The following is a 27,734-nucleotide window of genomic DNA, read 5'->3' on the forward strand; positions in this document are numbered from 1 at the left end:
CAGGATCAAATTTTTGACCAGGACTTCCTATGGCCCATTTCTCTTCTGGCCTTGCATATATTTATTTTTTGTTGTTGTAAGGCAAATCTCCTATTGTTTTGTCATCAATATAGGGTATTCTTGGTCAATAAGAGCTGGCTTACGTTGGGTCTTCAGTTAATATTGACCTTGAGGTAAAAGCTCACAGTCCCAGGCAGTGTTTGCTCTGCTAAGCAGAATGCTGTTGTCATCTGGCCTTCCATGCCATCTCCTGTGCACAGGTTTGCACATACAAATGACTTTGCTGGCTGAAGTAATAAGTTTGCATTTATATGCCAGGAACAATTGAGAGACAAAAAAAAAAAGCTAGCTAAGCACTCGTGTCATGTTATTTTCTGAAAGGAGCTCTATTAACCTAAACCTCTTTCTGCTCACTGAGTTGCTTAGTGCTTCTCCTTATATTTACATTTGTGAAGGGCTTTTTAAAAAACCCTTCATGACAGCATTTATGTTGATGAGTTGTATTTAAGAAATATACTCAGTCTGCAAAATGCAGACACCTTCATCTTCTTCCACTTTAGTGTTTCATTTTTGGAAAATCACAATCTTTTCTTGACTGGGCACATGATGAGAACAGCTGCAGTGCCCTGTCTGAGCCATTTATCAGAACCCTCACAACCTCACCCCTTCAGGAATTTAGCACCAGTGGCTGAAGACATATCAGCACCCTCTAAACATCTGCCAGTGCTTTCTTGGCACTGTGAGCAGACAGGTTCTCCTCTCCCTCTGCACAGGCCAGGCCACTTGAAGTGAGGAGAGGCTGAGGATTTTGCAAGACTGCATTCCAGCTAACTTTGGAGAACCATGTGTTTAGGGATGAAAGTCAGAGCTGGGTTCTTTAGACAAGTGAAGGAGCTGAATCCTGTTCCCTACAAGTCCACATGCAATGGTCTCTCTGACTTCCTGCACTGCCATAATGCCATGTCTGTTTTATTTATTCTACTAGTTATTTGGCAGAAAGTTGAAGCCAATAAAGAAGAAAAAGCTCTGCTGCTTTCAGTTAGAAAAGTGACAAGTCAGGTTGGCAATAAAAGCCCTGATGAAAGCTGAGGAAGTGTTTTTCCTGTTCTGCACCCTGTGACAGTACAGCAGCCAATAAATACTGCAGCTTATTTTGAGAAGTGTGTCATACACTCCAGTTATAGACAGAAAGCAGCAGATTAGGTTGTGTCCTGTTTCTTTCAATATTCTCGTGTAATGAGATTTAGGGGACCAGGCACGAGTCTAGTGTCCAAGCACAGGACCGTTTCAGACAAAATGGGTAAACAGAGAAGAAATGGAATTTCTTACACCCTGCAGTAGCCATGCACAGCAGAGAGCAAGGATCTGGAGCGATGTACAGAAATAGAAAGCTGGTGCTGTGCCTCCTCCCCCTTCCTTCCCAAATGAAGCCTTTTTCCACCAAACTGCAGTGACACCTCAACCGAGGGACCATGTGGCTTCATGCTCCAAAGTAGAGCCATCCTGGTGAGATTAAAAGGTCACAGCAAATACCAAATCAGAAGGAAAATCAAGGAGCAGCACAAGACACTGCAAGCTGTTGTCAGGGTGGGTTTTCCACCTACACGGAGGAGGAAAGATGAGATATCCTACAGCAGAGTGATGTGCTGCCTTGGAGAAAGAACAATGATCCAGGAAGAGAGCAGACACTCCCAACACACCCAGCAGCTCATACAATGCCTGGAAGTATGCAAGTGCCTGTTGCAAAGAAATGAAGTGTTTTTAACCCTTTGATGTGAGGGAAGGGGTTGCTTTCATCCATAGTCAGAAGCTTTTGCCTGCATGAAGTCTCCTCAGTTTGAGTCTCAAAAAGAGCTGGGATTGCCTTTTTAGTCCTGTGTTTCTCCAGATGGGCTGATGCCCTTTGCATCCACAATGGGAGGAGAGAAGGAGATTCTTCCTGCAAGATGACTTAATATGAGCAAGAGTCTGGGATTAAGCTAAGGCTGGCAATTCCAAGTGGGAATTGCAGTGCAGGTGTTTGAGCAGGAAGGTGAGAATCTCATGGAAAGGCCTTGGAGAGACCAAAGTTGACATCCCAATATTTACATTCAAAAACCATATTGGAAACAGGTTCAGTGAACTTCTTGACCCCTGGGAAGGGTTGCTCTGCTGTCAGTTGTGGCTTATCTCTGCAGTGGTGGCTTATCTTTGCAGTGCCTCTATGCAGACTCACCCAGGGTTGGAGCTGCAGCAGGACACTGAAGTCAGGCTGGAAACTCCAGTTCAGCCCATGGCTTCAGACTGAGGCAGGTACTGAAGTCGTGCACAGACATCTACTCTTCTCCCCAGGGTCACCAGTCTAATTCCTTACTGTACTGGGTATTGAACAAATAGAAAGATCTAATCACTAACTCAGGAACCAGCAACTTCAGGGCCAGATATCAACAGATTTTCCTATGCCTGTGGTAATGATTGCCATCCACATCTATCTTTTCCCCTTTAATATCCTTCCATTCCAAGCTAGAACACAGATCACAAATACAGAGTACACAGAGAAAGCTTCTCCTTAAGACACAGCCTGGCAATCACTAGTGCAAGTGATACAATGCTCTGGCTGCTATAATCCAGACTATGTGGAAGAGAACGTGTCCATTGCCAAAGAGCTACACAAGCCTATAAAACTCCAGAGAGTGCTTTTGATTGCATGGGCAGATGAGCATGCCAGAAAGCAGAAGGCACTCCTATTTTCAGCAGCTGAAGATGTAACACTAAGAAAGGGTGTGGGAATAAAGAGAAAGCTTAGCAAAATGAAAAGTTTCTAGTGAGTATGAGCATCTCTTTAAGTGCCCTGTTAGTGCAGTTCTTTTTCTTCAGAAGACATTTGGGAACTATCTCTGGATGAGGCCTCATTTGGAGGTTTCAGATCAAATAGCTGAAATGTGCCCAGCACAGCTCTCGCCCTTGCTGCGGGCAGGCCAGGGGCAGGAACCAGGGCCAGGATCCTGCACATGATGGGTGAGATCAGACAGGTCCGGGCTTATGCAGGATCCTGAGCTGAATGTGAGTCACCTCTGTGATGCTCTTGCAAGGAAGGTGTTCTTGGCTGTATTTATAGGACTGTAAGAGCTAAAATATGAAAGGCAATTATGCCATGCTACTAATTGCCAATGACTCTCCAGCTATAGTCCTGTGTCCATTTTTGGGAATAGTACTTCAAGAAATAGGCCCATTGTGAGCATATATGGGAGAGACACCTCAGCAATAAAAACGTAAATAATGTGGGGTTATTCTGTGATGGAATACTGAAGCTGTTTGGGTGCTTAGTCTATAAAAGCAACTGCTAAAAGGAGAGCTGAGGAAACAGCTATTTTCTGTGAATAATAAAGGATTAGTTATTTATTACTAACCATTACTTACTCTCCAGATTCATGAAGATAGAGTAAGAAGAAAAAAAAAAAAAAAAACAGGACTATTTAAATCTTTAGATGAAGAGTCAAGCTGTTAGGGAAAAACTTGCTAATTATAGAAGTAAAGAGCTAGAACAGGCTGCCAGCAGAGGATGCAGATTCTCTGAGAAGGTTATACAAATATTGGTCACTTGTGATCTGTTGATATTTATCCTCTCTTAATGCAAAGGTTTTCATTAAATGCTCTCCTTACATCCCTCCCAGGTTACTAATTCTTTTGTGGTCTAAGTCACTAATTCTGTGATTTAATGTCTGCCAGACTTCTGCTTCCCAGGTTGCTGTGAAAAAATGCCTTCATTTGGTGGCTGTGGGCTCCTGAAAAGTGTACTCCCACACAGACAGTGAAGGCATCTTAGAGATGAGCATCTAAATTTTGACAGCCTGCATACTGGCTATGGTGCAGCCTCCTCCCACTGGTCTCCAAAGCCAATTAGGAACAAGGAACAATAACAGCCTGAGCTCCCTGAGGTGCTCTGAAATCAAACTCACTAAAGTCAGGGAAATCTGATGAGGCTGTGATAAAATTAGTAACGGTATACTCAGAGTAGGATTTATATTTTTTGCAAAAAATTATATAAATGTGAAGCCAGATACTAAATAAGGAGTTTCAAAAGAAATAGTGAATAACTTTTTGAGCATTGTTACTAAGTCACATTACCATCATAGGATGGCTTCTTGTCTGTAAGAATTTAACAGAACCTTACAGCTACTCTGAAATGGACATTATTTCAAAAGCAGGGTAAGCTAAATAGAAATATGTGACATGTACTAGCACATCCACAGAAGGTTTAAGAAGGCAGATACTCAAGGACTCAAAAATATCTGCAGGGTAATCAAGGCAACATTTCATATTGCTTCCTTCAGAAATTGTCTTTTTTTCCCATTTTCAGCCTGGCTCATTTCCATCTATTTGTATCTTTGCCCCCACCATCCATTAGATTAAGTAATTGTTCTTCCACCTTTGATACTTAATCTATTTAGAGAGAAGAATATTACGGTTTTTCCTCCCAGTTTTCATTTTTCTGGGCTACAAAACCCAGCTCTTTTACTGCCTTCCACTAAAGCAGGCCCTTGACTCTTCTGGTCTGTGTTGCATCTCTTGTGGTCATTAAGCTCCCCTGAGTGGGAATGACCAAAAGTGCATATGGTATCTCAGTGAGGGCTCCATACTCCCCTGTGCAATGACAGTAATGTTTCCCTTTTTGTAATGGAGATATTGTCTCTGGTGCATTCTAGGAACATCTTCATCATCTTTATGTCCATACCACAGGGATAGTTAAAAATACTCCAGAAATCTCTCTGTGAGGTAGTGTCAAAACTGAAATGGGCACTGGATGTGACCATTCAAATTTCCACATGAAGCTCTATACAGCTTCAGTGAGTCAAGATCAATTGGCCTTGCATTAAACACAAATATTGCATCTGTCAGTCCTCAATCATACGACATCATCCTATAAATCATCATCCCATATAGCATCATCCCATAGTAAGGAAGTCAGAATGCCATTGCATCATGAGCTTTGGGTGTACAGGTGTATGGCTAAATTTGTGTCATATGATCAGAAATTGCATACTTGCTGAAGGTCCTGACCTGTTCCACACTCAGGTCCTTGAGATATTCAGCAACTGACTTTGCTCTCTGGATTTATAGGAATGCATCCTTGTAACCTGAGACCAACACCAAATTTCCTATGGTTTAACCTTATCCTGTGGTCCCCTAACTGCTTACCAGAGTCTGTCTAAAACATTGTTTTTGATTGTCTTTGACTGTTACCCTTGATTATTTGGACCTGGGGCCTTGACTCCAACCCTCTGGCTGAGTTCCTGGCCTACCCTCAGACCTGCTTCAGCACCAGCCTTGTCTTGTGGTCTGGACTCCTGGCAGAGCCTGGATTTTGTCCCAGGACATGCCCTGCCCTGCTGTCATGCTGCCTCCTGGAGCCCCATGCCATTCTCCATTTTGTCTCCTACCATCTATCAGCTGAGTATATTAGCAATATTAATATTTTTAGTCACCTTGTTGGCTGTTCTTCTATCTCCTCACAGTTTCTCATTTGCTGCTGCAACCTCCTAACATTCTCTTTTTCTGTACCAGGAATGAAGCTCATAAAAGTTCTCCCAGCTGCCTTGTATCTCAAACAGCTTCTTCTCAACTAACGGGACCTGGGTCCCAGAGATCCCTAACACAGTAACTTAAGTGGAGAACATGTATATTTTCAGTATCTCCAGGTCTGACCAAGTGAGGAAAATTTATCTTTTTCAGAGAAATGCACCCTAAATGTCAGCTGTGAGGTTTGCACCAGGACAGAGAAATAACTCAGCAATCAGTGAAGTGGTGGAAACAATGCCCACGAAAGAATTAGTAACTTGGGAAGAAACTCATGCTTGGGAAGAACAAGATGGACCAGATGATGAAATTTGCCACAAAACTGAATTAATGGTTATTAATGAAAAGACAGAGACAAATACAGCAGAAACACAATAGCTCTGTAGAAACAAAGGAGACAGTAAATTGGCTTCTGCTTTGAAAACAGGGATTCTGAGAAGTGTTCCAAAACACTGAGTTGAAATGAGGCTATTCTGAGGCTTTCTGAAACAGCCACTGGCTTTACTGCATGTCAGTAATCCTTCCAGCTAGTATTCTGCAGACTTTTAGTGATCCCCAGCACTTTTAGAAGTTCACAAAAAAGCAACAGTGGTCAGCAGATTTTAATTAGCCATATGTATTTTTGGAGTTCATAACTTGAAGAAAGTTGAAGGCTACAATGCACGACTCATATGAATGTCTACTTGTGTACATATGTGCACTAAGATGTTTTTGAGTTTATTAGATATTTTTTCATAAGACTTTCATACTCTTAATAATGAAAATTTGAACATGTCTATACATGACAGCAATGTAAATTATTCCTCTACACTATGGCCACATTTACTAAGCAGTCTCCTGTTTTAACTGATGATTTCAAAGACCTTTGCCATGAATTGGAGTGGACTCTCCCTGAAGAACCTTTTAATCTAGTTTGGCTCCTTGCACTTGCCTAAGTAAACTCATACTTCCTGTTGAGTGAAACCATCAGCGAGAGGTTCTGATCTAAAAACCATTCACACATAGTTTCTTCAGACAACAACACACCTACTATTGATGCAAAAACACTCCAACATAGCAGAGGTTAAAAATGTTTCTAATTCACTTCTGCACTCAAAACTATCAATTTCTAGAATATTCAAATGGCAAAGCAAGCTGAGCATGAAGACAATGCCATGAAGAAAGTACTGAAATAGGTAATTCAGTTTTACAATTGCAGTGCTACAGAAGTAATATTAGTATTTTTTTTTATTTCCTTTGAAACAATACATCCAACGGTGTATATGTATGGGCTCCAAGTTGGAAATTTTTGTCAGAACTGGGAAAACTCCTGAAAAAATTTCAAACTACTACTTATAATTTAGTTTGAATTCAGAGAATTGAGATTTTTGAAGGCACTCAGCCTGTTTGGGTGTATTTGCTTGGTAGCCAAGCAAATCCAGAGCTTAGAGGCAATTCAGCTGTGGCCTGTAAATATATTGCAGACTACACACTAGGGAAGAAGAAAAGCTTCTCATGAATATGTTTATGCTGGAAATTAGAAGGTTACTCAGTCCTCACAGCAATGATGCTTCAGAACAACCTTTCACTAGAGAAATGAGGCAAAGTCATTTTAAGTGTCTTCTTGATTAGCTGCAGGCATGATCCTGTGGTTGTCTGTGACAAGAAATGACAGTGTTTGGGTCTCTGGATGGGCTCTTTTTCAAAATATGCCCTTACTTTTCACGGTGGGAACTTTGGTTGCTGAGTGTTTTGGAAAATCTGGGCTTTACCACATGCCTGAAACTAAGCAGAAGCCATTCATAAATATCCATTGACAATGAAGTTCTTCAAACCTCCTTTTCATATGGTATTAACATGAGACATCTGGAAGGTAAGATCACAGGCTTCAGGTTGATTTGAATAGAAGGTTACAAAGATTTTTCTTTAAAAACCTAATAAATTCAGCATAAACACACAAAAGATACCTTGCTCAGACTTGCTAGCAGTTATTATACAACCCCTTCCAATTACCAGTTTATTACAGGGTATAACCTTCATGTTGCACATCACCTTATGCAAGCCCTGCTGATATTCTATGTGCTAGGAGCTGCCACGACCACGTATTTCAGAGAGAATGAAGGTAATTATGGTATCCCTGGAGATGGGTGGCACCCTCTTGCCCAAGGGCACTCCAAGGCTAACCCCCATCAGCTACATCGTGCCCGGGAGGAGCACTTAGGGTGACACAGGCTGGAAAACAATGTGGAACTGCAGGGTGTAGACAAGGTACAACTGCACCAAGCCAAAAGGGAGCTTTGCTTTGCTTGCTTTTCTTGTCATAAAACTAAATTAAGTTGGTCAAACCTGACAACTACACTAGTTTTTTGTTTTGATTTCCTCCAGACTTGTCTCTCTGCTTTGTGGTTTCAATTTGGCTTATGTGCTCCTGGTGGCCACGATCACAGGTTGGTTTGGGGTATGTGTTTTGGACATTACTAAGGACGTTGCACTGCATCGTGGTGTTTCCTCCATCATGAGATGCTTTTGATTAGCTGCCTGAAATACAGGTTTCACAAGGAACTGCTGTGGCACAGAAGTTTGTCTGGCAAAACTAATTGAGGAGAAATGGCCCAATTAAGAAACTCATTGTACTTTTCCATTTCTAATGGCAAACTCTGCAACAATTTATGTCCTGTAGGAAGAGTCTGCAGTCTTAGAAAAGGACCTCATTATTTTTTGAGCTGTCAAGCAGTGCAAGTCATACAATCATCTGCGCTTGGCAGTCCCCAGGACCAAACACTGTGTAGAGGAAGGATAAGTGTTGAGCAAAGCCTTCAACAAAAGCACAGCTCATTCTCAGCTTCTTCAGCTAATGACCAGCTTTTAGCTGACAGGTACATGCCTACCCATGTAACTGAAAGCATTCTGGACATCATTGTTTCATATAGCAAATCAGAATGATACACAGGTCAGCCTCACCACAGCTCTAACATAATTTCTCAGTCTCATCTAAAACAGAAAGCCCGAGAGGATTTCAGGGAATATTTCCTTAAGAATCCCCTTTCTCAACGAAAGCTCAGCAGCAGCAGAGGAACAGACACAGAGCTCACTCAAAACGTCAGCTCTGAAAAACATTTGGTCATGTCTCTGCTAGCAGTTTCCTCTAGCAGGAATGTTTTCCTGGATCCTGCCATTTAAATGTCTCCTGCTGGCAACCAACTTGAACCCCCAGGCCTTCAGTCCATGAGCTCAGTACTAATGTCCTTCCACTCCTCAGATGAGAATTCTCCACAGGAGAGGATACACCTAGAATAATTATAATAACACATAAATATAATAATATAATAAAATATGGTGTTTTTCCAGTTGAACGATTTCAGGCACCAAAACACACACAAAAAATATTCTTGTAAAGGTAAATTCTCTCTTTTGACAAGAAAACAGGCAATCAAGACAAACAGGTCAGCAGCTGGTTGAGCAACCTCTAGAGCCAAGGCCCAGAGGATTTATTTATCTTTGAAGAACGTACTTCATTCAAGTAAGCTCTATTGTTAAAAGGGAAATACATGGGAACATTCAACCTTTATAAACCCTGCTCTTATCCAGTATCTTCTGGGTAAGGCTTTTTCAGACCCTGTGTAGTACATTCACATGATTACTCTTTGTACAAAGACACAAACCCAGACCTTTTCCAACCTTAATAAGTGTTCTATGATTACTTGCAACATGAACATGAAAGTGCAGTTGAAAGCTACTGGTTTGTTTTCCATACATGATTCATTTGTATTGCCTTCATCATATCCCATTAGTGATGCAGAAAATTCCTACTTCTTTGTAGGAGTCGATAGTTGACACCTTTCCTTCTTCCTCCTCCAGTTATTTAACTGTGCAAGTTGATCTAATGACTTGCTGCTACTGAAATTCTTACCGTTTGCTCCCTAGCCCATGGCTGCACCACCCACCCCTTCATTTCGCAGTAGCTCTGGCCCACATACATTTCTAAAAGCCAGTTTGGCTCATTAAACCCCCTCCTCCATTTTTGTTGTTTGTTTTCTCCCCTTTTATTAGATTAAATCAGCTCTCCGGAGTTGACCAAGCAGCAGAAACGGCACAAAGCCGGCAGATTTCTGGGCAGAAAGAGAATTCCCAATTTCCATCAGCAGTGAGCCAGTAACCAAAAAACACAGAGCCACCAGAGCAGTCAGGGAACCTGCCTCATGTGCACAGCCTAAAACCAGATTAGCTGTGCTCCTGCTAGAGGCTCTGGAATCCACACTGGCTTTGCACGAAGAGGCTCACTCCCATCAGTTTCGCCAGCTCATCTGCTCAGGCAGCATCCTTCAACAGCAAAGTGGCAAGATCTGAACACTGCCACAAGCACTGCTGCAGTGATCATCCAAGCAGAACCCTGGAGGGTGCAAACCAACTGCTGAGGAATGCAGAGAAAACCAATAGGCACCAGATTTAGCAAGTAGGAGTGGTATCCACACAAAGAACTTTATTTTAATCAACACAGCAGTGAAAAAGCAAACTTTTAAAGGAGGGGGGGAAAAAAAGAGCTTTATGTCTGCATGTTTAATAAAAACATTTGCTCTAAGACAAAAATAATTTACATTCTGATAACTCACATTCAAAAATAAATAGAGAAAGGCATCAGGGCGTAACATTCAAATGAGTATCTAGTAAAAACAGTAATGTATTTGCATTAATAATCAAGAATGTAACACTGCAGTATTTAATCTTGGATCTGTGAACACAAATGTCACCACCTACCCAGCAACAACTGAAGACAGGTACACCATTAGGAGCACAGACACTGATTTCTGTTAAATTAAAAAAGTTAGAATTGTACTTAACAAAAATCCTCTCCAAACTGGTATCACAGAAAAACCACTCTGAGTGGCAAACAACAAAAAATAAATACTGAAATAACTAAAGAAAACTAGTTTTAAAAGGAATTTTGTTAACAAATAGGAATCACAATGCAGGACTACCTCTCCCCCAAAATATCCACTTGATTATTTTGCTCTAAGGTACATAACACAGCACACAGAAAAGTTACTCTATTTTAGTATAGTACTAAAACGCAGGCTTTTGCCATTTGGTCCATTTACATTTTGTTGATTATTTTAGCCTGCTGTATTGGAAAGAAAAGTTGTGTGTCTCTCAATCTTTGGATATAAAAAACAAAGAAATTACATTCTTCAGCATAAAAGCAAATTTTTGAGAAACCTGTGCATTTCTTTTTTGGTTTGGTGTGTGGTTTTTTTGGGCTTTTTTGTTGGTTTTTTTCGTTGGTTTTTTTTGTGTTTTTTTTTTTTGTTTGGGTAAGGTTTTTTTAATTAAGCACATATATTTTGTTACTTTCATTCATGCAAAAACTCTGAATTAATCCCATTCCAGATGAGGATTTTACCATAAAATCTAAATAGTCAATTTATCAGAGAACAGAACAAAGGAAAAAAGCTTCATCCACATATTATCTTGCCACTGGACTCTACTTAGTCAAATTACACTAACCTTACACATTTGTATTCTTAGAGATGCAGGCATAACGATTCGTTCAGGAAAACTAAAAGACACATTTAAAATAGAACAGATCTGATAACTATACTTACTCATTTTTACAGAAGAGGCTCAAACACTTATAAAACTACATGTATCTGCCAGAGAACACAGACACTAAATTGTTTAAACGAACTACAAGTAACCACTGCAGACTCAACAGTAATACTAAAGAAAAATTATTAGTATCATTACAATATCAAATCCTTATCTTTCCTAAAAATGTAAGTGCAAATCACAAGTTGCAATTCAAACATGTAGAGAGCTTGAAATGAGTAAAATAATTCAGGTGTATAACATTATTAATATTCTGTGTTAGCCACATAATATTCAAATAGAGATTGGAATTTTAATTAGGGGTTTTGGGGGCTTTTTGTGAAGAAGTGTTAAATTCAATGGGGTTGTGTCTCTGAAGGAGCAGGAAGAATCCTCCGACAAACATTCTGTCATTGCTAAATTGTGCCTTAGGCAATGTACTCAATTAGGTCGGTTTTGGCAAGTAGATTTGCAAAGCAATCACCTGTGAAATCACAAACAAAATCTATTCACACTCTGAAGGTATGCAGCCTTCAATCAACATCTCATAGTATATTATGAACAAACATATTATTCTTGTAGCAATAGGCACAGAAGACCTGCCCAAAAGTCCCCCAGCTCCACACCAATGCTTTAGCTTTTAAGCAGAATACATATTTCCCAAATTTGATACTCATTCTCAGGACTCTATAGGGCAACTGTCACCTATTGTACTATGTTAACTTGACATATACTACAGTAGAATTAGATATACACCTGAAAAATCCAGCTTGCAAAGATTACAAATGTATCAAGTTGCCAGTAAACAGTTCCTATATCTACATATGACGGTGCAAGTCAGCAGTGTCATAAAGGCACTTGTCTCTCACAGACAGTACTGTTTTTTCTAATCAGTCAAAAATAGATCTTAAAAAAATTTATTGTAACATCCGAAATGGTTTTTACTCCTTAAAAGTGGTGCAAATTATCATCAATAGAACAATAATTCATTAGTTCATCCTGAAAGAGCCGAGTGCAAATTATCCATAACTGAATATATCTTTATATGTATCTATATTCTTTATATATATCTATATATACTTAAATCATTTTAATGCCATGCTCTCAAAAATGCCAAAAAACATGCTATAGTAGAAATGTGATTGGCACTAGCAGCCACAAATAAAAAGGTAGGTGCATACAATAGTATAAGCAAGCTTATTTACGAAGCTACTAAAACAATTAAGTGAATGAGTTGCAAAGAGAGACATTTGCCACAAGTCTTTCCAAGACATGCTTGAAGCCACACCTGACCATGTAGCACGCACTTACATCATTATAGCACTTACATCATTATAGGGACATCTTTATAGCTGGCTACTTAATTTTACAAAAATAATTCCAAAATGCACATTTCACTTCAAAGTGAACTCTGTTTCTGTTTTCACCAAATGCGAAAACCAGATGCAACAGCAGAGTCTAAAAAGACACCTAAGCAGCCACTAAATAAAGTTCAGTGCAGTTTTCAAGGGTTTATGGATGGCAGTTTGAAATCCTCAACATCCCCTTTATCTGTTTGGTATAAATGTACAGATTTTCCTCTCCAAGTCTCAGTACGCTAAAGCAATAACTTGAAATAATTTCCACCAATAAAAGACCTGGTTTTGCAAATCAAAGGGCTCAGGTATTACAAAAATTGACATAATTGGCATTGCCTATGTAAATCCTAATTTGCAGCTGGCATTATAGCTCCATTAACTGAGAAACCTAGATGGTATGATGGATGGAACAAATCAAGCACAGTCCAAAAGCCAGTAGGCTTTTTGCCCTTAGTACTTTATCTCATAACAGCACATTAACAGTACATCCAGACTGCTGTGAAGTTGCTGGATGGAGCCTCATGCCTGAATACTAACTTTCATGTCCAGTCTCCTTAAACAGTTTTGCCAGTACTGTACCATAAGTTTCTGTGTCTTTGAAAAACCTGCATTCAGTGAACATTGCACAAGGCTATTGAAACTAAAACAAGAAAGAAAGAAAGAAAAAAAAAAAGCTATTTGATCAAGTATTAAGCTATTCCTTCAGGGAATTGCACTTCTCTGCTTATAGCAGTGACCAGAATTGCTGATGGTGTACTGACAGTTGCCATGGCAAGTGGGTGACTGCGTGGGATAGCAGACATATAGCCAAGTCAACTGCTTATGCAATCTCCATGATTTCAGCAAGCACAGAACACTTTATTATGTGCTGCCAATGATCTTCATAAAGTGCCGAAGGGAAAAATGTTCTTCTGTGTCAGGCCATGGCTGTTTCAGTATTCCCATTCATCTGTCTTCATGTCCAGATAGTAAAGAATATTCTGTGCAAGCTTTACTGCCTGCTTCCTGGCAGCCTTACACCGCTCATCACCTTGCGGATCAACAGCATCCAGGGCCAGAAGTTGTTTTGTAAGAAGTTCTTCCAGTCTCATGTAATTTTTATCTGTTCTGTTTCCATCAAATGAAATCACCTCTTGCTGAATTTGAGACAAGTTTCCAAGTACAGTCCAAACTGCTTTATGAGACTGATGTTCAGCAGCAGTTTGCTCTGGGTACATTTGCCTTTTTTCCAGCGCTTCCTTCAAATCAATATATGTTATAAGAGTCTGAACTTCAATTACTGCTCTTCTCCTGGCCTCTCTAATACAGGGATTTTTTCCTGGACTCACTTCATCTAGGTGGGCAATTAGTCCTTGCAACTCTGCTTTGGATCCCAGATACAAATCAGATGCATTCTCTGTTTTTAAAAGTAAGGAATTAACTTCCTTCATCTTCTTACGGATCTCTTCTATTTTTAGAATGGACTGATTTTGTGCCAAATCATAAGCATGAGTAGAATTTGCTTCTTCATCCAAGTCCAGATATTTCTGCAATTTATTGATCTCTTCTACTACTTCCTTTCTGTAATTTCTTATTTCCGTGCGACCGCAGACATCTAAAGCATCCAAATCAGCAATGAGGCCTGTGAGCACACAGGACAGATGCCTGCAGGTATCATTACTACTCACTCCCATTAGCAGTGCAATGAGAGTTCCTCTGGCTTTGTTCACATCACACATTACAGAGTTAATTTTGGAGACAGAAGGATGTGCATCATTAGAGAGTGGCAGGGACAGCTGTTGCTTTACACCACTCTCTATAATCTCCTGAACAGCACATACCTTTGTCAGAGTTCGGTATCTTGCTTTTCGTAGAGAAACTTTTCCTCCAGTTTTCACCTGAGTGAGCCTCAATACAATGTCCTGAATGCCTTCTTCAAATTCATCACTTATACAGTTTCCTCCTTTGTAAAAAGGTGTGATCTCGCGTTCCACAAGTGACTGTGCCTCCTTGAATAAAGCCTCTATTTCCAGTCTGCGCGGATGGTTTGCATTTTGTTCCAGTTCCTTCAGCAGCCTCTCAGTTTCCTGGGCAGCTCGCTTTCTGGCTTGCTGAATATCCCCCTTCCCTTCGGTGTCTACAGAATCGATTTCAAAAAGCTGTTTTGTAAGGCTTCTTTCCAATTTCTTGTAATCTCGGTCGGTAGACAGACCGCTGAAGACAGCCACTTGCTGTTCAATCTCTTTGACTTCTTTCTGTATTTCATGTAACCGTTTTATGGATGGGTGTTGGTTACCCATAGCCATTCCTTTTCCCTGGTCCAGCTCCAGATGAACTACATGGAAAATGAAAACAAGACTTGCTTAAGTGCTACACGAGCACACGTTACAACTTTTACGTTCTGAAGCACTTCCGCATTACAGTTATTTTAAGTATCTTCACCAATACGAATAAACCACTTGGCTGATATTTCGAACCCCTTTAATTTTTTACACCTTTCTCCCGGTCGGGCCGCAGGGGCGATGCTTTAGTTGCCACACGCCCAGCTCTCGGCTGTTCACCCCCAGCATTCCGCCCTGCCTTCCCCACCTGCTCTGCAGCTGAAGCCGCCGCAGAACTCTGAAGCACCCGCAGCCCAAGGGAGAACCCGGAGGGGGGGAAGAACAGCGGCCGAACCCGACCGCCCCCGGGAGATACAAGCCCGGGACAGCGCTCCTTCCCCGCACATACCTTTCTCCCCCTCAGCACTTGCCGCCCCCAGCCCCTCCATGGCCGCAACCTCCGGCCTCCCCCGCGGTGGGGCCCGGCGCAGCGCGAAGAGGAAATGACACCGGGCCGCCGCCGATGCACCTGCGGGAGGCTCGTCCCCACCGGCCCCGCAGCGAACCCGCGCGGCACGCCCGACCCGCCTCAGTCACTCACTCACCCGCCGCCCGGCGAGAACCCGCTGCCCGGCCCGGCTGCGCCACGGGCCGAGCGCCGCGAACCCCGCGAGCCCCGCCCGGCTCGGCCGCGCGGAGGGAGGCGGAGGCCGAGGCGGACCCGGGCCCGGCCCCGACCTGGCCCCGCCCCGCCCGCAGCGCCCGCGCGGCAGCGTCGTAAAGCGCCGGGCCATGGCGGCTGCCCGGGTGCTGCGGCCCGGTGGCTGCCGCCGCCCCCTCCTCCTCTCCTCCGCCTCCTTTTCCTCCTCCTCTTCCTCCTCCGCCGCCTCCGGTGGCGGCAGTGCGGCTGAACGCGGGGAGCAGCCGGACAGCGCGGTAAACCCGGGCGGGGGGCAGCAGCTCCTGCGGGGGCCGCGGGGGAAGCCTCGGGGGCCGCCGCCCCCGCGGAGCCCGGAGTGGAGAGTGCTCTGGCTGCCCCCCCGGTAACGCCGGCGGTAGGAAACCGCGTTCCCCGCGGCCTCTGTTTTTTGATGTGTTTATCGAGGCCCCCGGTGTTTGTTGTTGGAGGGGCGCTGAGGTTCGGGCTGTTGGGTAACGCCAGGTGTCCCCGAACCCGGCTGGGGCAGCCACACGCTGCGTGTGGGCACGGGGATGCAGCAAGAACGCCGGGCTGAGGAAAAGTTGGGATTGTAGTGATACGCGGAATTTTTCTGTATCAATAGAATTATAAGATATGCTTAGTTTCAAGGGACCCACAAGGATCACCGAAATCCGGTTCCTGGCCCTGTACAGAACAGCCCTAAGAATCGCACCGTGTGTCTGAGAGAGTTGTCCAAAAGCTCTTCGAACTTGTCATGCTTGGGGCCGTGACCCCATCCCTGGGGAGTCTCTTCCAGCGACAATCGCCCTCCGGGTGAAGAGCCTTTAATATCCAGCCTAAACTTCCCCTGCCACAGCTTCATCCTGTTCCCTCGGGTGTTGTCCCTCTGGTCACCAGAGGGCAGAGATCAACACCATAAAAAACTTGCATACTTGCTGGTTCTCTCCATGAAATATTTTAACGGAGTATCATTGATAGAAAAATTAAAACAAAAAAATATTTTGATTTAAAAAATATCTCCTGATTCATGTCCATGGTAAAAGAGTCGAAGGTATCTTCTCTGTAGTGCATTTGTAATTAAAAGTAAATTGTAAATGTACACCATTGTTTTTGGTCACAGTAAACAAATATACTTTAATTCTGAACTTGCTATGCTTGCACGCTTTAAGGTTCCATGGCATGTGGGAATTTATTCGAGATAGAGACGTTCTTCAGAAGTGCAGCAGGGCTGAAGACGCTTTGTGTCTGTGTTTCGCAGGGCCTGGGTTTCCGTCCCCCCGCGCACTCGCACAGTGACTGGATCGGGCCCCCGGACAAGCACTCCAACCTGCGCCCCATCATCTTCTACGTGCCCCCCGAGGAGTCGGCGCTGGAGCGGCGGCTGCGGGAGGCGCGCCAGGAGGCCCAGGCCAGCAACCAGCGCTTCTGGGCACGGCACAACCGCGCCTTCCGCCAGGTGAGCCCGGCCCTGCGCCCGCTGCTGCTGCTGCTCAGCCTGCCCGAAACTGGGGCGCTTCGCCTCTGTGAGCTGCGGCTCAGTTCTGCCCGCTGCTAATGCGCTCAGGGTCATGGAGGAAAATACGGGTTTGTCGTTCGTTTCTTTAAACGATCCACAAAACTAAAAATCCTACATGTTTTATTGCCGCCTAGTGGCATAGAGTATTTGCCTTTTTCCTGTCTTGCACTGAATGTATAAGGTTGTAGCTACCCTGCATGCAAGACCTGGCTGTGACTAGAGCAGCTGTTGAAAATTATTTCATGGCTGGTTTTTCTCTTGTCATAAGTGAGAGAAATTTGGTCTAATTACCAAGACTAAATGAAGTTAAATGATACCTCTCATTTCACTGGCAGAGTATCCCAGCAAGGCTAAAGTGAGTCTATCTTTCTTGATTTTAGCACCTCCCAGTCAATGTGGCATTTTTTGGAAGAAATGTAGCAGTTAAGTAATTCACCATCGTTTATGGTGTTGAACATCATATCCTCTCAAAACTTGTAAAGATCCCATATACAAATGAAGCTTGCTTTTTTTTTTTTTTAATTCCACAGAACTGTTTTTTAAGTCTGTAAAACACACACAAATTATTATTGTGCTTCCATCTAAATAATTGAAATTTTTTTAGGCTGCATGTTTTTCTCTATGCTCAAAATCTCAGTTATACAGTACAGCGCATTTCCACAGTTTGTTTTATAAACTGAAAGTTTGAATCCTGTCAAACAACACTGAAGTTTGGCTGTAGCTTTACTGTACAAATCAGTTTTATAAGTATCAGTAGGACACTTGCATGAATTAATTGATGCATGCAGGTACAGGATCTAAGAGACCAGTTTAACTAACTCAGTGGATTAAGAAAAGTGTTTAGTTGACACTTCCAAGTATAACGAGTATTGCTAGTTATTTCAAAGGGTGTTGAACACCACATTGCTATGTAATTAAAAACAATGGCTAACTTCAAGGACTGACTACATCCCATTCTAATGTGGAAAAACATGTTTTAGGAAAAAGAAGAATTTATTTATTCAAGACTGAAAGCCAAGGGTCTGGAAATGAGAGATGAATCAGGTTAGTGAGATCTTTTTTAATAGTTTAGGATGCATTCTGAATTCTGTTTAATTTTGAATTTTGTTCGTTTATGCTCTTTGTGTTCTATCACAAGTAAATCTTAGGGGTAGGATTTAGAAGTGTTTTCAGCAGTGATAAAAAAAGAGATGGGGGGTTTTTCAGAGATGTGTATATGGGGGCCAGATAATCTCTTGCGCTGTTCTCTCCCTAATTCCTTCCCCCCAGACAGAGGGAATGTGCTGAAATCCTAGCCCAGTAATATAATAATTCTGTAGCCTAAGGAGGAAGGGGCTTCTTACTTTGACACCTCCTAAGCCAGTGAGCTGGCTAAGATAAGCATACAGAGCTTTTGCCTCAAGTGCATGTTATGGTTGAGTGGATAAATTCAGTCTTTCGCTTCAGGTCCATAGTGTGTGCAAGGAATACAATATTTTTCCTTGAGGGAGAGTAAGGCAGCTTCTGGGGAGACGGCAGCTGCTATCTGCCTGTCTCTGCCTGAGCACAGTTGCTGTAAAATAGTTGTCTCTCTAATTCATTGTGTGAAAATGAAAACAAAATGCCTTCATAATAAAAGTGAATTGGGCATTGTAGTATGAGGTTGAACACTTTGTTCACAGAATAATGATCTGTTTGAGTTTAGTGAAGCATCTGCTCTGACATTCTGTATGTCACAGACCATTATTTTTCTTTTCTCTTTGTATCCTGGTGATCAGTGTGTGCTAGAGAAGTAATTCTAATTAAGATCTACATTGTTTCAAAAACATTTATTTTATATTGCTATTTTGTGGGGTTATTTTGTTTTGCTTTATACCCTAGAACTAAAAGAGAGTGACTGCATACTTCCATTAAAAACAAATTTGTATTGACTGCATGCCTTTGGTCAGCTGTTCTATAATACAACTGTGAGTGTTTGTAAAAATAAAAATATACATGAACAGTTGGAATGAAACTTGCTTTTCTGTGTAATGGATTAGTTTTGCTGATACCAGTATGAAGAAACAAATTAACTACAGGTATTAAGGTGGCAGCCTTCAAATGGTTGTAGAGTTAATTTATCCCATAGTATGTTAATACACTGTGGTCCATTAGTTTTTTAAATAATGACAAATAAAAACAATCAATAATTCACATTTCTGTGATCAATCTAAAGAGCCTTAAAATGCATTTTGGAACAGGAACAAGTTGAATATTGCTATTCCATCTCCCTCATCATATCCATGTTCCCTGGGGCACTGAAATTTGACTGTCATTTTAGGGACATGTTGTGCCAGAAGGTTTTGGTAGGAATTGTCTGGTAGAGTTGAAAATATTTGCTGGTTCTCAGGATCAGACATGTGTGCTATAGCCACAAGTCTTCCTGCTCTTCCCTTTATATTCTGGTTATAACTGACATATTCAAAATAATTTTTTATATTTGCTTCTTCTCAAAATAAGTGCCTATTAGATTGTTTGGAAGTCTGATATCTCAGAACATAAACTTTCTGCCTGAAGGCACTTGAAATTTATCAACAGTAATAGAAAAAGATTACATCTGAAAATACCATGACAGTTGTGGATAGTGTTCTTTTGATATGTATGGACTTGCTTTAGGGGTTGAAATTAAGTTACTAAATGTAACTGGTACTGTACAAAAGTAACTAAATGTACAATTGGTACTGTTTAGGCTTCAGCCCTGTAAGAAATTATTTTATTCAAAAGATAGATACTCCTAGATCCATGCACATTTTCATAGGGGTTCACTGGTTCCCTAAATAATCTAAGAGCTGGTAAACTTTATCCCTTCCACAAGTAGTAGGGGTTTAAGAACTATGCCAGCTTCAAGATGATTGGTATTTTTAATCTGCTGTGCTTTCTGGATAAGTTTTGAAGGATAAAAGCATATTAATTTGTTCAGGGTTACACATAAAGCTAGTAGGAGCAGGGAGTTAGACCTTGCATCTGAACCTAGTGTTTTGATCCAAAGAATTGCTTTGATTTTGTTACACCAAAACCTATTTTCAGGTCAAAAAGCAACACTGAATGCAGAAGAAATGGCTGAGTTTTACAAGGACTTTCTAACTAAAAATTTTAAAAAGCATTTGCAGTATAACAGGTATGTAGAAGGTATTTAAGTTGACCATTATACATTACAGTCTAAGTGAAAGGTATAAGATCAAGTTTAAAATATGAACATTTTTTTCTGTAATTGGTAAAACAGCACAAACCCCCTGTAATTTTGGAAAATTATTTTTAATGCTGTTATTAGCATTTGACAGAAATTTGCATTATCATTTGAGTTCTGCTGCTGCTTATTGTTGTTTCAGTGGAAAGATAAGCTCAAGTCTGAGATTTAAAGAGACAAGATCAGGCACATTTTATTATCTTAGGGCACAGGTCTTTTCATGCTGCTAATTGAAACTGATAAATTATGCAGATAGACCACTTGAAAGTTCTGTATAACAGATTGTAGCTGACTGTTAAATAAGGACAATTAAAAGTGATTTATCTCAAAGGAAAATCATTACTGGGAGTAATATTGGGTCTATTATTTTGCAAGTGTCTAGTAAAAAAGTGATCAGCTTTTGAGTTTGGTGGGGCATAAATTTATCACCTGACTAGTCCTGGGTAGAACCTCATTTACAGTTTGGTAAACCCACATCCAGCTCTTCACAGCACCTCCTGCATTGTTTCAGTGTTTCTGTGTGTACAACAACTCGATAAACTGGATTTGGGATCTGAAAGGGGTAAAAAATTACTTGCAGACACACATACCTCTGCAAGTAGCTGTGAACACTTTAAAAAGAGCTAGAAATGAGGGAGGAATGGGAAGGTGGAGAAAGACAGCACTTAATCAGGGAATTCTGACACTGAATGTGGAAGTATAACTGCAGTTTCCTCTCTGTACTGGATTGGGAGATTATTTGGCTCAAAAGTGTGACTGGGTTCCTAATGGCATGATGTTAGTGAGAATTCTGCCATCACTGTTACTGATCTGTAACAAATGGTGGCTTACGTTTCTTTGTGTATTGTGCATAAACCATAAAATACTATCCTGTAAGAACAATTTAACTAACAAATATTTAAATATGCACATCTCATCTTTCTCACGGAGCAGCAGGGGGGAACCTCACCATAATGCAAAGCAATAGCATGAAAAGACACAAAGTAAGAAATTTTTTTTAGTTAAAGGATTGTTAATACATTGCTTATAATTGATAAGTGGGAATGCAAATAGTTCATCTTAGAACTGTTGCCATTGTTGCAGTGACCTTAGGATAGTGTGCCATCTTCAGGGGAAGATAATTCAGGCTTTCTGCTTAAACATGACCTTCCTTGCTGCTGACTTGTAAAATCAGGTTGTGTCAGCTGCATTGTTGTAGTTTCAAAGTGGAACTGCACAGCTCTGAAAACAGCAGAGCTTTTTACAGGCATTCTGATTTTGAGGGGTCATGTTTATAAAAATCTGTTAATGCATTTAGCTGTATGCTCTTTTGCAGTATTGCCAGCTGGCCTGAAAACTGGCAGCTGAAGTGTTGCAAATTCCAAAATGTAGTTAAAATTGAAGCAATGACTGCGCATAGATGCCTTGAATATTTAGTTCAGGGTACTTAGGCTGGAAATACAATTTAGTTTTGGAAAAAAATTCAAGAAGAATATAGGTAATTAAATGTGAAAGGAGAAAAGAAACAATTGCAATGTTAGCATGATATTTTTATTTAACATGACATTTGAAGGGGTAGCTCAGTGCTGCCTGTCGGTGTGAATTTGGCTGCTGTCCTCACTGAGAGGTTGGTATCTCAGGCTTATGTTAGATTTGTGAATGCAAGGTTTGCCCCAGACATGTCAAGAGAAGACCTAAATCCCAGTGTTCTAGTTCTAGAATTCTGCATATCCTATTGCTTCTTGTGAACATTTTACAGCATGGGAGCGAGATCCTTGTTAGAAACTAGAAAAAAATTTGATACTATTTTAATTTAAAACTGGGGCAAGAACTTGAAGCAAGTTCTCAGAGGTCAAAAAAGGGCTGATGCAGACTATACTGTGAATAATTTGAATTGGTTCCAGAAGCCATGCATGATTCATAAAAACTAAGTCATTTAAAGATACAAAAACTAACTTTTACAATATTAACGGCATTGTCTTTAAAATATATTGCAGTAGAAAGATAATGTTTCACGTATTGGATTATTCAATTAGCCTTTGAACTGTGATTTGATTTTATTTTTTCCTACCCTTGTATGAGACCAGCTCTGCCCTTTTCAACACAGGCATTTTCATCCACACACAAACAAATCTTACCTGAAGCACAGCACTGGCAGGAAGTTAGTCCAGATAGTATGGTGATCAGCTGTACTTCTGAAACATGAGACATGGTTTTAACTGTTTTATCTTGCCTGATTTCAAATACAGTTGCAACCCTGTAATCCACATGCAATCTCTTCATGAATGTTGATATACACATAGACTTCTTGATAGGTTATTTAACTCTTTTATTGAGGAGGAAAAGTGTTACCACAGAGAAAAGAAAATGCAGGTCATCACTGAAATGTCATTTGTCAATGCCAAATGATAATTTTATATAACTTTTATATTTATAATATAATTGTGTATGTTTTTCCTGTTCTGTGTGCTGATGATTTTCTTCGCTTTGGAATCCTAGAGATTGGTATAAACGTAACTTTAGGATCACATTCCTCATGGGACAAGTAGCACTGGTGAGAGCTCTGAGGTGGCTTCGTCGGAGAAAGAAAAGTGTAGAACAGTAATCACGGCTCCATGAAGAATGCAATACTATATGCTATAAACTTGTGGTTTATAGTAATGTTCAAAATCTGAATGGTTGATGCAGTAATTACTTGAATTTGTTTGTAAAACTATGTAAATAAAAGTCAACACTAGTCTTAATTTATAATCAGTGTGTAGATTTCCTTTACCCTTTATTCCAAGAATATCTAAAATATTTCTCTACCAAAACACAACCAAGAAAACTTTTAAAAACTGTTCCTTGTTCATGTCAGATGAAATGGGTAATTATGGTCTTGTTTTTACTGTAGAGTTATGGCTACTAAATAATATGAGACTCAGTGTGTTGTACCTGAACGCTGATCTCAGAATGGTGTCTCCACTAACTGTGTTAGTATATAAAGACAAAAATGCCTCATTTTGCAGCAGTTGCCTGTCTGGGGCAGTAGCTATCCATAAGTAATACAAAATGGATGAAGGAACAAATTTGATTTGTGAGTATATAGATAATCAATTTAGAATAATCCTCTGCAGTGTGATTATTTGCTATTTTTAATAAAGATTTAAGATCATTATTTCATATGAGGTCTAATGCATTAGAATCTTCTTTGATTTTTTATTTTAATCAAGAGAAATGTGCCTTCCTTGGACAAGAGCTCCTCTGATCCATGATTGGTAAATGTTTTAGTTGCTGAGCTATTTAACAAATGTGCTGCCCATCATTTAATCTTGGTAGAAGACAAAACTGGTAACTCCTATATGGAAAACAACATTACAACAAGTATGCACTGTTTTCTCCTGGTTCATTTCTTCCAAACAAATGGGCCGTTCTCATCAGTTTCTCCAAGGCACTGAAAACAACTTGCCTGGGGGTTGTTTTTGTGGCCTCCAGGTAGGTAAAATCAATTGGAAAGGGCTTGGTTCAAGTGAAGTCCTAAAATGTTATGCCATGTATTTTTAATTTAAAAGAAGTCTCATGCCTCAGTCTCTTCTCTCTGTCCATTTATACAGTTAAATGGTTTTGGTTTTTTTTTTTTTCCATCCAGTACCTACTAAGAGGATTCTGTTAAAAAGAATGTGTGCTGTCAGATGAAGTGTCTTCCTAAAGCTGTCCTGTAGGGAAGGTTCTGCTTTTGGAAACATCGTTTCAGTAGCCATTGACCTATTTTTTTATATCTAAACATGACATGATTTATTCACAGACTTTTTCAACTGGAGCAAAAAGAGCTTTGTCCACATCAACTATAACAATTTCTCTGCAAAATTAAATAAATGTTACTGATACAGTAGCAGATCAATGTTTCATACAACTATTATATTATTGGGGCTAAAGTAGCTAGTGAATTGTGATTTTAATTGTTATTAATAAATTAAAGCGGTCATTAATGGTGTTTGCTGAGATAATAGCCAACACTTTGAAAATATTTGTGAATGTTACATTGCATCAGTACTGTAAAGGGTATATATTTATTAAAAATTTTACAGAATGCCATGTTTAGGAAAATAAATCTTTGAAATAGACTACTGTGGGTATGTAATATAATTCTTCAGGGCTTTACAATAAATCATCTCTTACAGTACATAAGCTTTGATCACAATGTGAATGCACACTTTAATAGGTAGTTCTGATGTAAAACAATAATTGGATAATACAAGAAAATATCCCAGAAAGGGAGAGATCTGAGCCCCAGTGGACTGGGGGTTAGTGGTCATATGATCTGACAGCCTGTGTATAACATCCCTAAGGTAGTTTCACATATGCTTTAAATGGGTAGAGGTCAATCAAAAGCATTTTCATATTCTGAGCTGCTCACTTACATTAACACAGACATTTTTGTGTCTGCCTGCTGAACCAGATCAGGAAATTGATTCACTACTCGAACTAATCCAAGGAAAAAACTGTTCGATGTCAGATGAGTTAATGTGCCTCATCATGCAGATACGTGTTGTTTGGCATGGGGGAGCTGTGGGAATTCAAACGGAAGGTTTGGATTGTGCTTCTGTAAATTCACAGTGAAAACTCTTTTCTGAACATGTAATTTAAGTGTTGGTCACCCAAAAACAGTATCAGCATACGATGGATCATTCTAGGATTAAGCTGTGAGCTGCTTTGTCTTTTAAATACCTCCAGGGACAGTGACTCAACCACCTCCCTGAGCAGCCTGTTCAGCTGCCTGACAACCCTTCTGGTGAAGAAATTTTTCCTAGTATCTCATCTAAACTTCCCCTCGTGCAACTTGCAGCTGTTTCCTCTCATCCTGTTGCTTGTGACTTGGCAGAAGAGACCGACTCTCACCTCTCTACAACTGCCTTTGGGGTAGTTGTCGAGGGCAGTAACTCTCCAGCATCTCACTGTCGTTCCTGAATTGGGTGACCTAGAACTGGACACAGCACCTGAGGTGTGGCCTCACCAGTGTTGAGTACAGGAGATTGGTCACTGCCCTGGGCCTGCTGGCCACACTATTCCTGATACAGACCAGGATGCCACTGGCTTTGGCCACCTGGTTATGCTCTTGCCTCATGTTCAGACACTGTTGACGGGACCTCTGCTGGTCCTTGTTGACCCTCACACCACTGGCCTTGGCCCATCAATCCAGCCTATCCAGAGCCCTCCTGCCCTCCAGCAGATCACATTCCTGCCAGTTTGGTGTCTTCTGCAGACTGAGGGTGTCCTTTGTGTCCTTGATCCCCTCATCCTGCTTGGTGATAAAGATATTAAACAGAACTGGCCCCAACACTGCTCCCTAGGGAACACTACTTGTGACTGGATGCTAAATGGATGCAGCACCATTCAACCAGCACTCTGGGCTCAGCCATCCAGATGGTTTTTAACAGTGAAGAGTGCACCCATCCAAGCCATGAGCAGCCAGTTTCTCCAGGAGAACACTGTGGAAAACACTGCCAAAGCTTTACTGAAGTCTAGGAGGCAACATCCATAGCCTTTCCCTCATCCTCTGTGCAGGTCATCTTGGCACAGGAGATCAGGGCAGTCAAGGAGGAGCTTCTATGTGATCATTCTCAGGCACTTCTGTAGTTTCCAACACATCAATATCCCTTGTGTCACTGCTGCCACATGGATCTCCATCTCCCCCTCCATAAAGACAGCAGATGAAAGGACCTCCCCAGCACACCATTCCTCAGACACTGGCGTGTTGCCCCCAGGCTATCTCCAGGCATGGTTTTATCCTTTTCCCCCTACAAATTCATTAGGATTCTGTATGGAGTGCTGAGTCCCTTCATCTAAAACCTATTGAGGGAATGAGGTATTTATCTATTAGGTAAGTGTTGAGGTCTGATTTAAAGTATCTAATAGAACCACCATGAAAAGATGTTATTAAAAATAATCTGTCTGAAATTTTGAATCTCATTACTGAAAACCAAATGCATTTACTGAGATAATTACATTTTCTGATCAACCAAAAGCTGTATCATTTTCACCAGTGTTGCATTACTTTTGTTGGGTTTTTTCTTTGACTCAGAGCAATTGCAATAACACCAGCTGCTTTTAGATATTATTGATCATAAAACCTTTATAGATCAAAGGAAAACCAAGGAGATGCCAAAGACTACTAAAAATAAAATTTTTATATATATAAAAGCCTACTACAGTAACTGAAGCTAGTGAAATAGATCAAAGAGTGACTTTTCTGAGTATAGGAAAAATACAGGGAAATGTTCTTATCATTTAAGTATTTAGCTAATCCTGTCAGAAGGAACAGCAGTATTTCATATTCAGTAGTATCAGCATATGCCTTTTTAGTCTTTCTCATACAGTCAATAAGTCCACAATAAAGCAACATTATTTTTGTAATATTCAAATAGTTTTAGTTTGTATTGACTTGGGGTGGTTTTGTTTTGGTAATCTGTGTGGGGTTTTGCTATTCACTGAATTTCTCTATTGGAACATTAATTTTGATAGAATAAGAGGACTAAGAGAAGTGTCAAATGGGAATTAAGCCACGGGCTAACTAAATGCTGGGTTAAAGTGATTGCAGCATCTTTACATATAATTAATAAAGATCTGTAGTTCTTTAAAAAAAAGCTTTTCTCAATGTCATCATGATATTTAAAAGCAATGATAGCAGCTATGGAGGAGACAGCTTCTATGTTTAACTGAACGTTCTTAGGGATAATATTAAAATCTAGTTCAAACTTCAGATTCGCTATTTAGAAACTGACCTTTCCTGGCCCAATTTCAAGTGGACTGTCCTGCTTGCAAATTTTAGCTTCCACTGTCACTAAGCAAGATTGGTATCCTACAGGGTAATCAGATTAACTAAACAAGAACTTCATTTACATCTTGTGCAGAACCCACAGGCCAATCTTTTGCATAAAGACTGGAAGATTGAAATGTTTTCATGAAACTATAATATATGCCTGGAACTGTAATATGCACAAATAACATTTTCATACTAAAAAATTATATCCACTGATCACTGTAAATTGATTCACAGAATAATAAACCTGTAATTGAATATTCAAGTTCATTTCTAAAAAAAAAAAAATAGTAAGGGAAACACAGCTCACTTTATTTCTTAAGAGTTTATGCCATCAAAAGAGTTCGTAAGTGCATGGAGTGTAATCATCTTGAAGTACATACTCATTAGTATTTATAATTATATAAATCACTTCTTTGTGCCTTGGCTTTGCATTCATTAATGGATTAATATTTACCCATGTATTCTGAGATTTACTTGACTGATATATTCAAACAGCAGATGCTGTGGAAGTGCAAGAGTAGTACATTTGGCTAGAAATAGCAAAGGCAAAAAAATACATGATCCCTTTTCAAGTCCACTCTTACTCAGATGAAATATTATTGTGTAGTGACTTACCTACAGTAAAAATCCGTTTTAGAAGCCATGTATATTCTCTGAAGACATGGTTCATTTCATACATTGGCTTGTGGTTCAAACCAATTACCCATTTAACTGAGTTTCTTAATATTTTGCAGGTAAAGGCTTGCTGGTGTATGCAGGTTCTTATCCTTAGGGTGGTCCCAGGTATGTTGTGAC

The 27,734-nt window shown here is 40.5% G+C and overlaps 2 protein-coding genes across 3 annotated transcripts; one reads left to right on the top strand and one right to left on the bottom strand.

The window, feature by feature from the left end:
* Window positions 1-9,989: 9,989 nt before the first annotated feature.
* BAG5 (BAG cochaperone 5) lies at window positions 9,990-15,515 on the bottom strand. 2 transcript variants are annotated; one of them, XM_058845575.1, is made up of 2 exons: window positions 15,382-15,515; window positions 9,990-14,790 (listed from the first exon to the last, which is right to left on the bottom strand). In XM_058845575.1, the coding sequence occupies exon 2, from the start codon at window positions 14,759-14,761 to the stop codon at window positions 13,409-13,411; it is 1,353 nt and encodes a 450-aa protein (XP_058701558.1). In that variant the 5' UTR covers window positions 14,762-14,790; window positions 15,382-15,515; the 3' UTR covers window positions 9,990-13,408. The 2 variants fall into 2 exon arrangements, with proteins under 2 accessions (XP_058701558.1, XP_058701549.1); XM_058845566.1 differs by lacking the exon at window positions 15,382-15,515 and adding an exon at window positions 15,186-15,343.
* Window positions 15,516-15,531: 16 nt separating this feature from the next.
* On the top strand, window positions 15,532-24,240 carry LOC131582471 (cytochrome c oxidase assembly factor 8). Its single transcript, XM_058845726.1, has 5 exons — window positions 15,532-15,712; window positions 16,696-16,893; window positions 17,934-17,997; window positions 19,999-20,089; window positions 22,637-24,240. The coding sequence occupies exons 1-5, from the start codon at window positions 15,569-15,571 to the stop codon at window positions 22,740-22,742; spliced, it is 603 nt and encodes a 200-aa protein (XP_058701709.1). The 5' UTR covers window positions 15,532-15,568; the 3' UTR covers window positions 22,743-24,240.
* Window positions 24,241-27,734: the final 3,494 nt, after the last annotated feature.

This window comes from Poecile atricapillus, chromosome 1 (assembly GCF_030490865.1).
Source record: "Poecile atricapillus isolate bPoeAtr1 chromosome 1, bPoeAtr1.hap1, whole genome shotgun sequence".
NCBI classification, from domain to species: Eukaryota; Metazoa; Chordata; class Aves; order Passeriformes; family Paridae; genus Poecile; species Poecile atricapillus.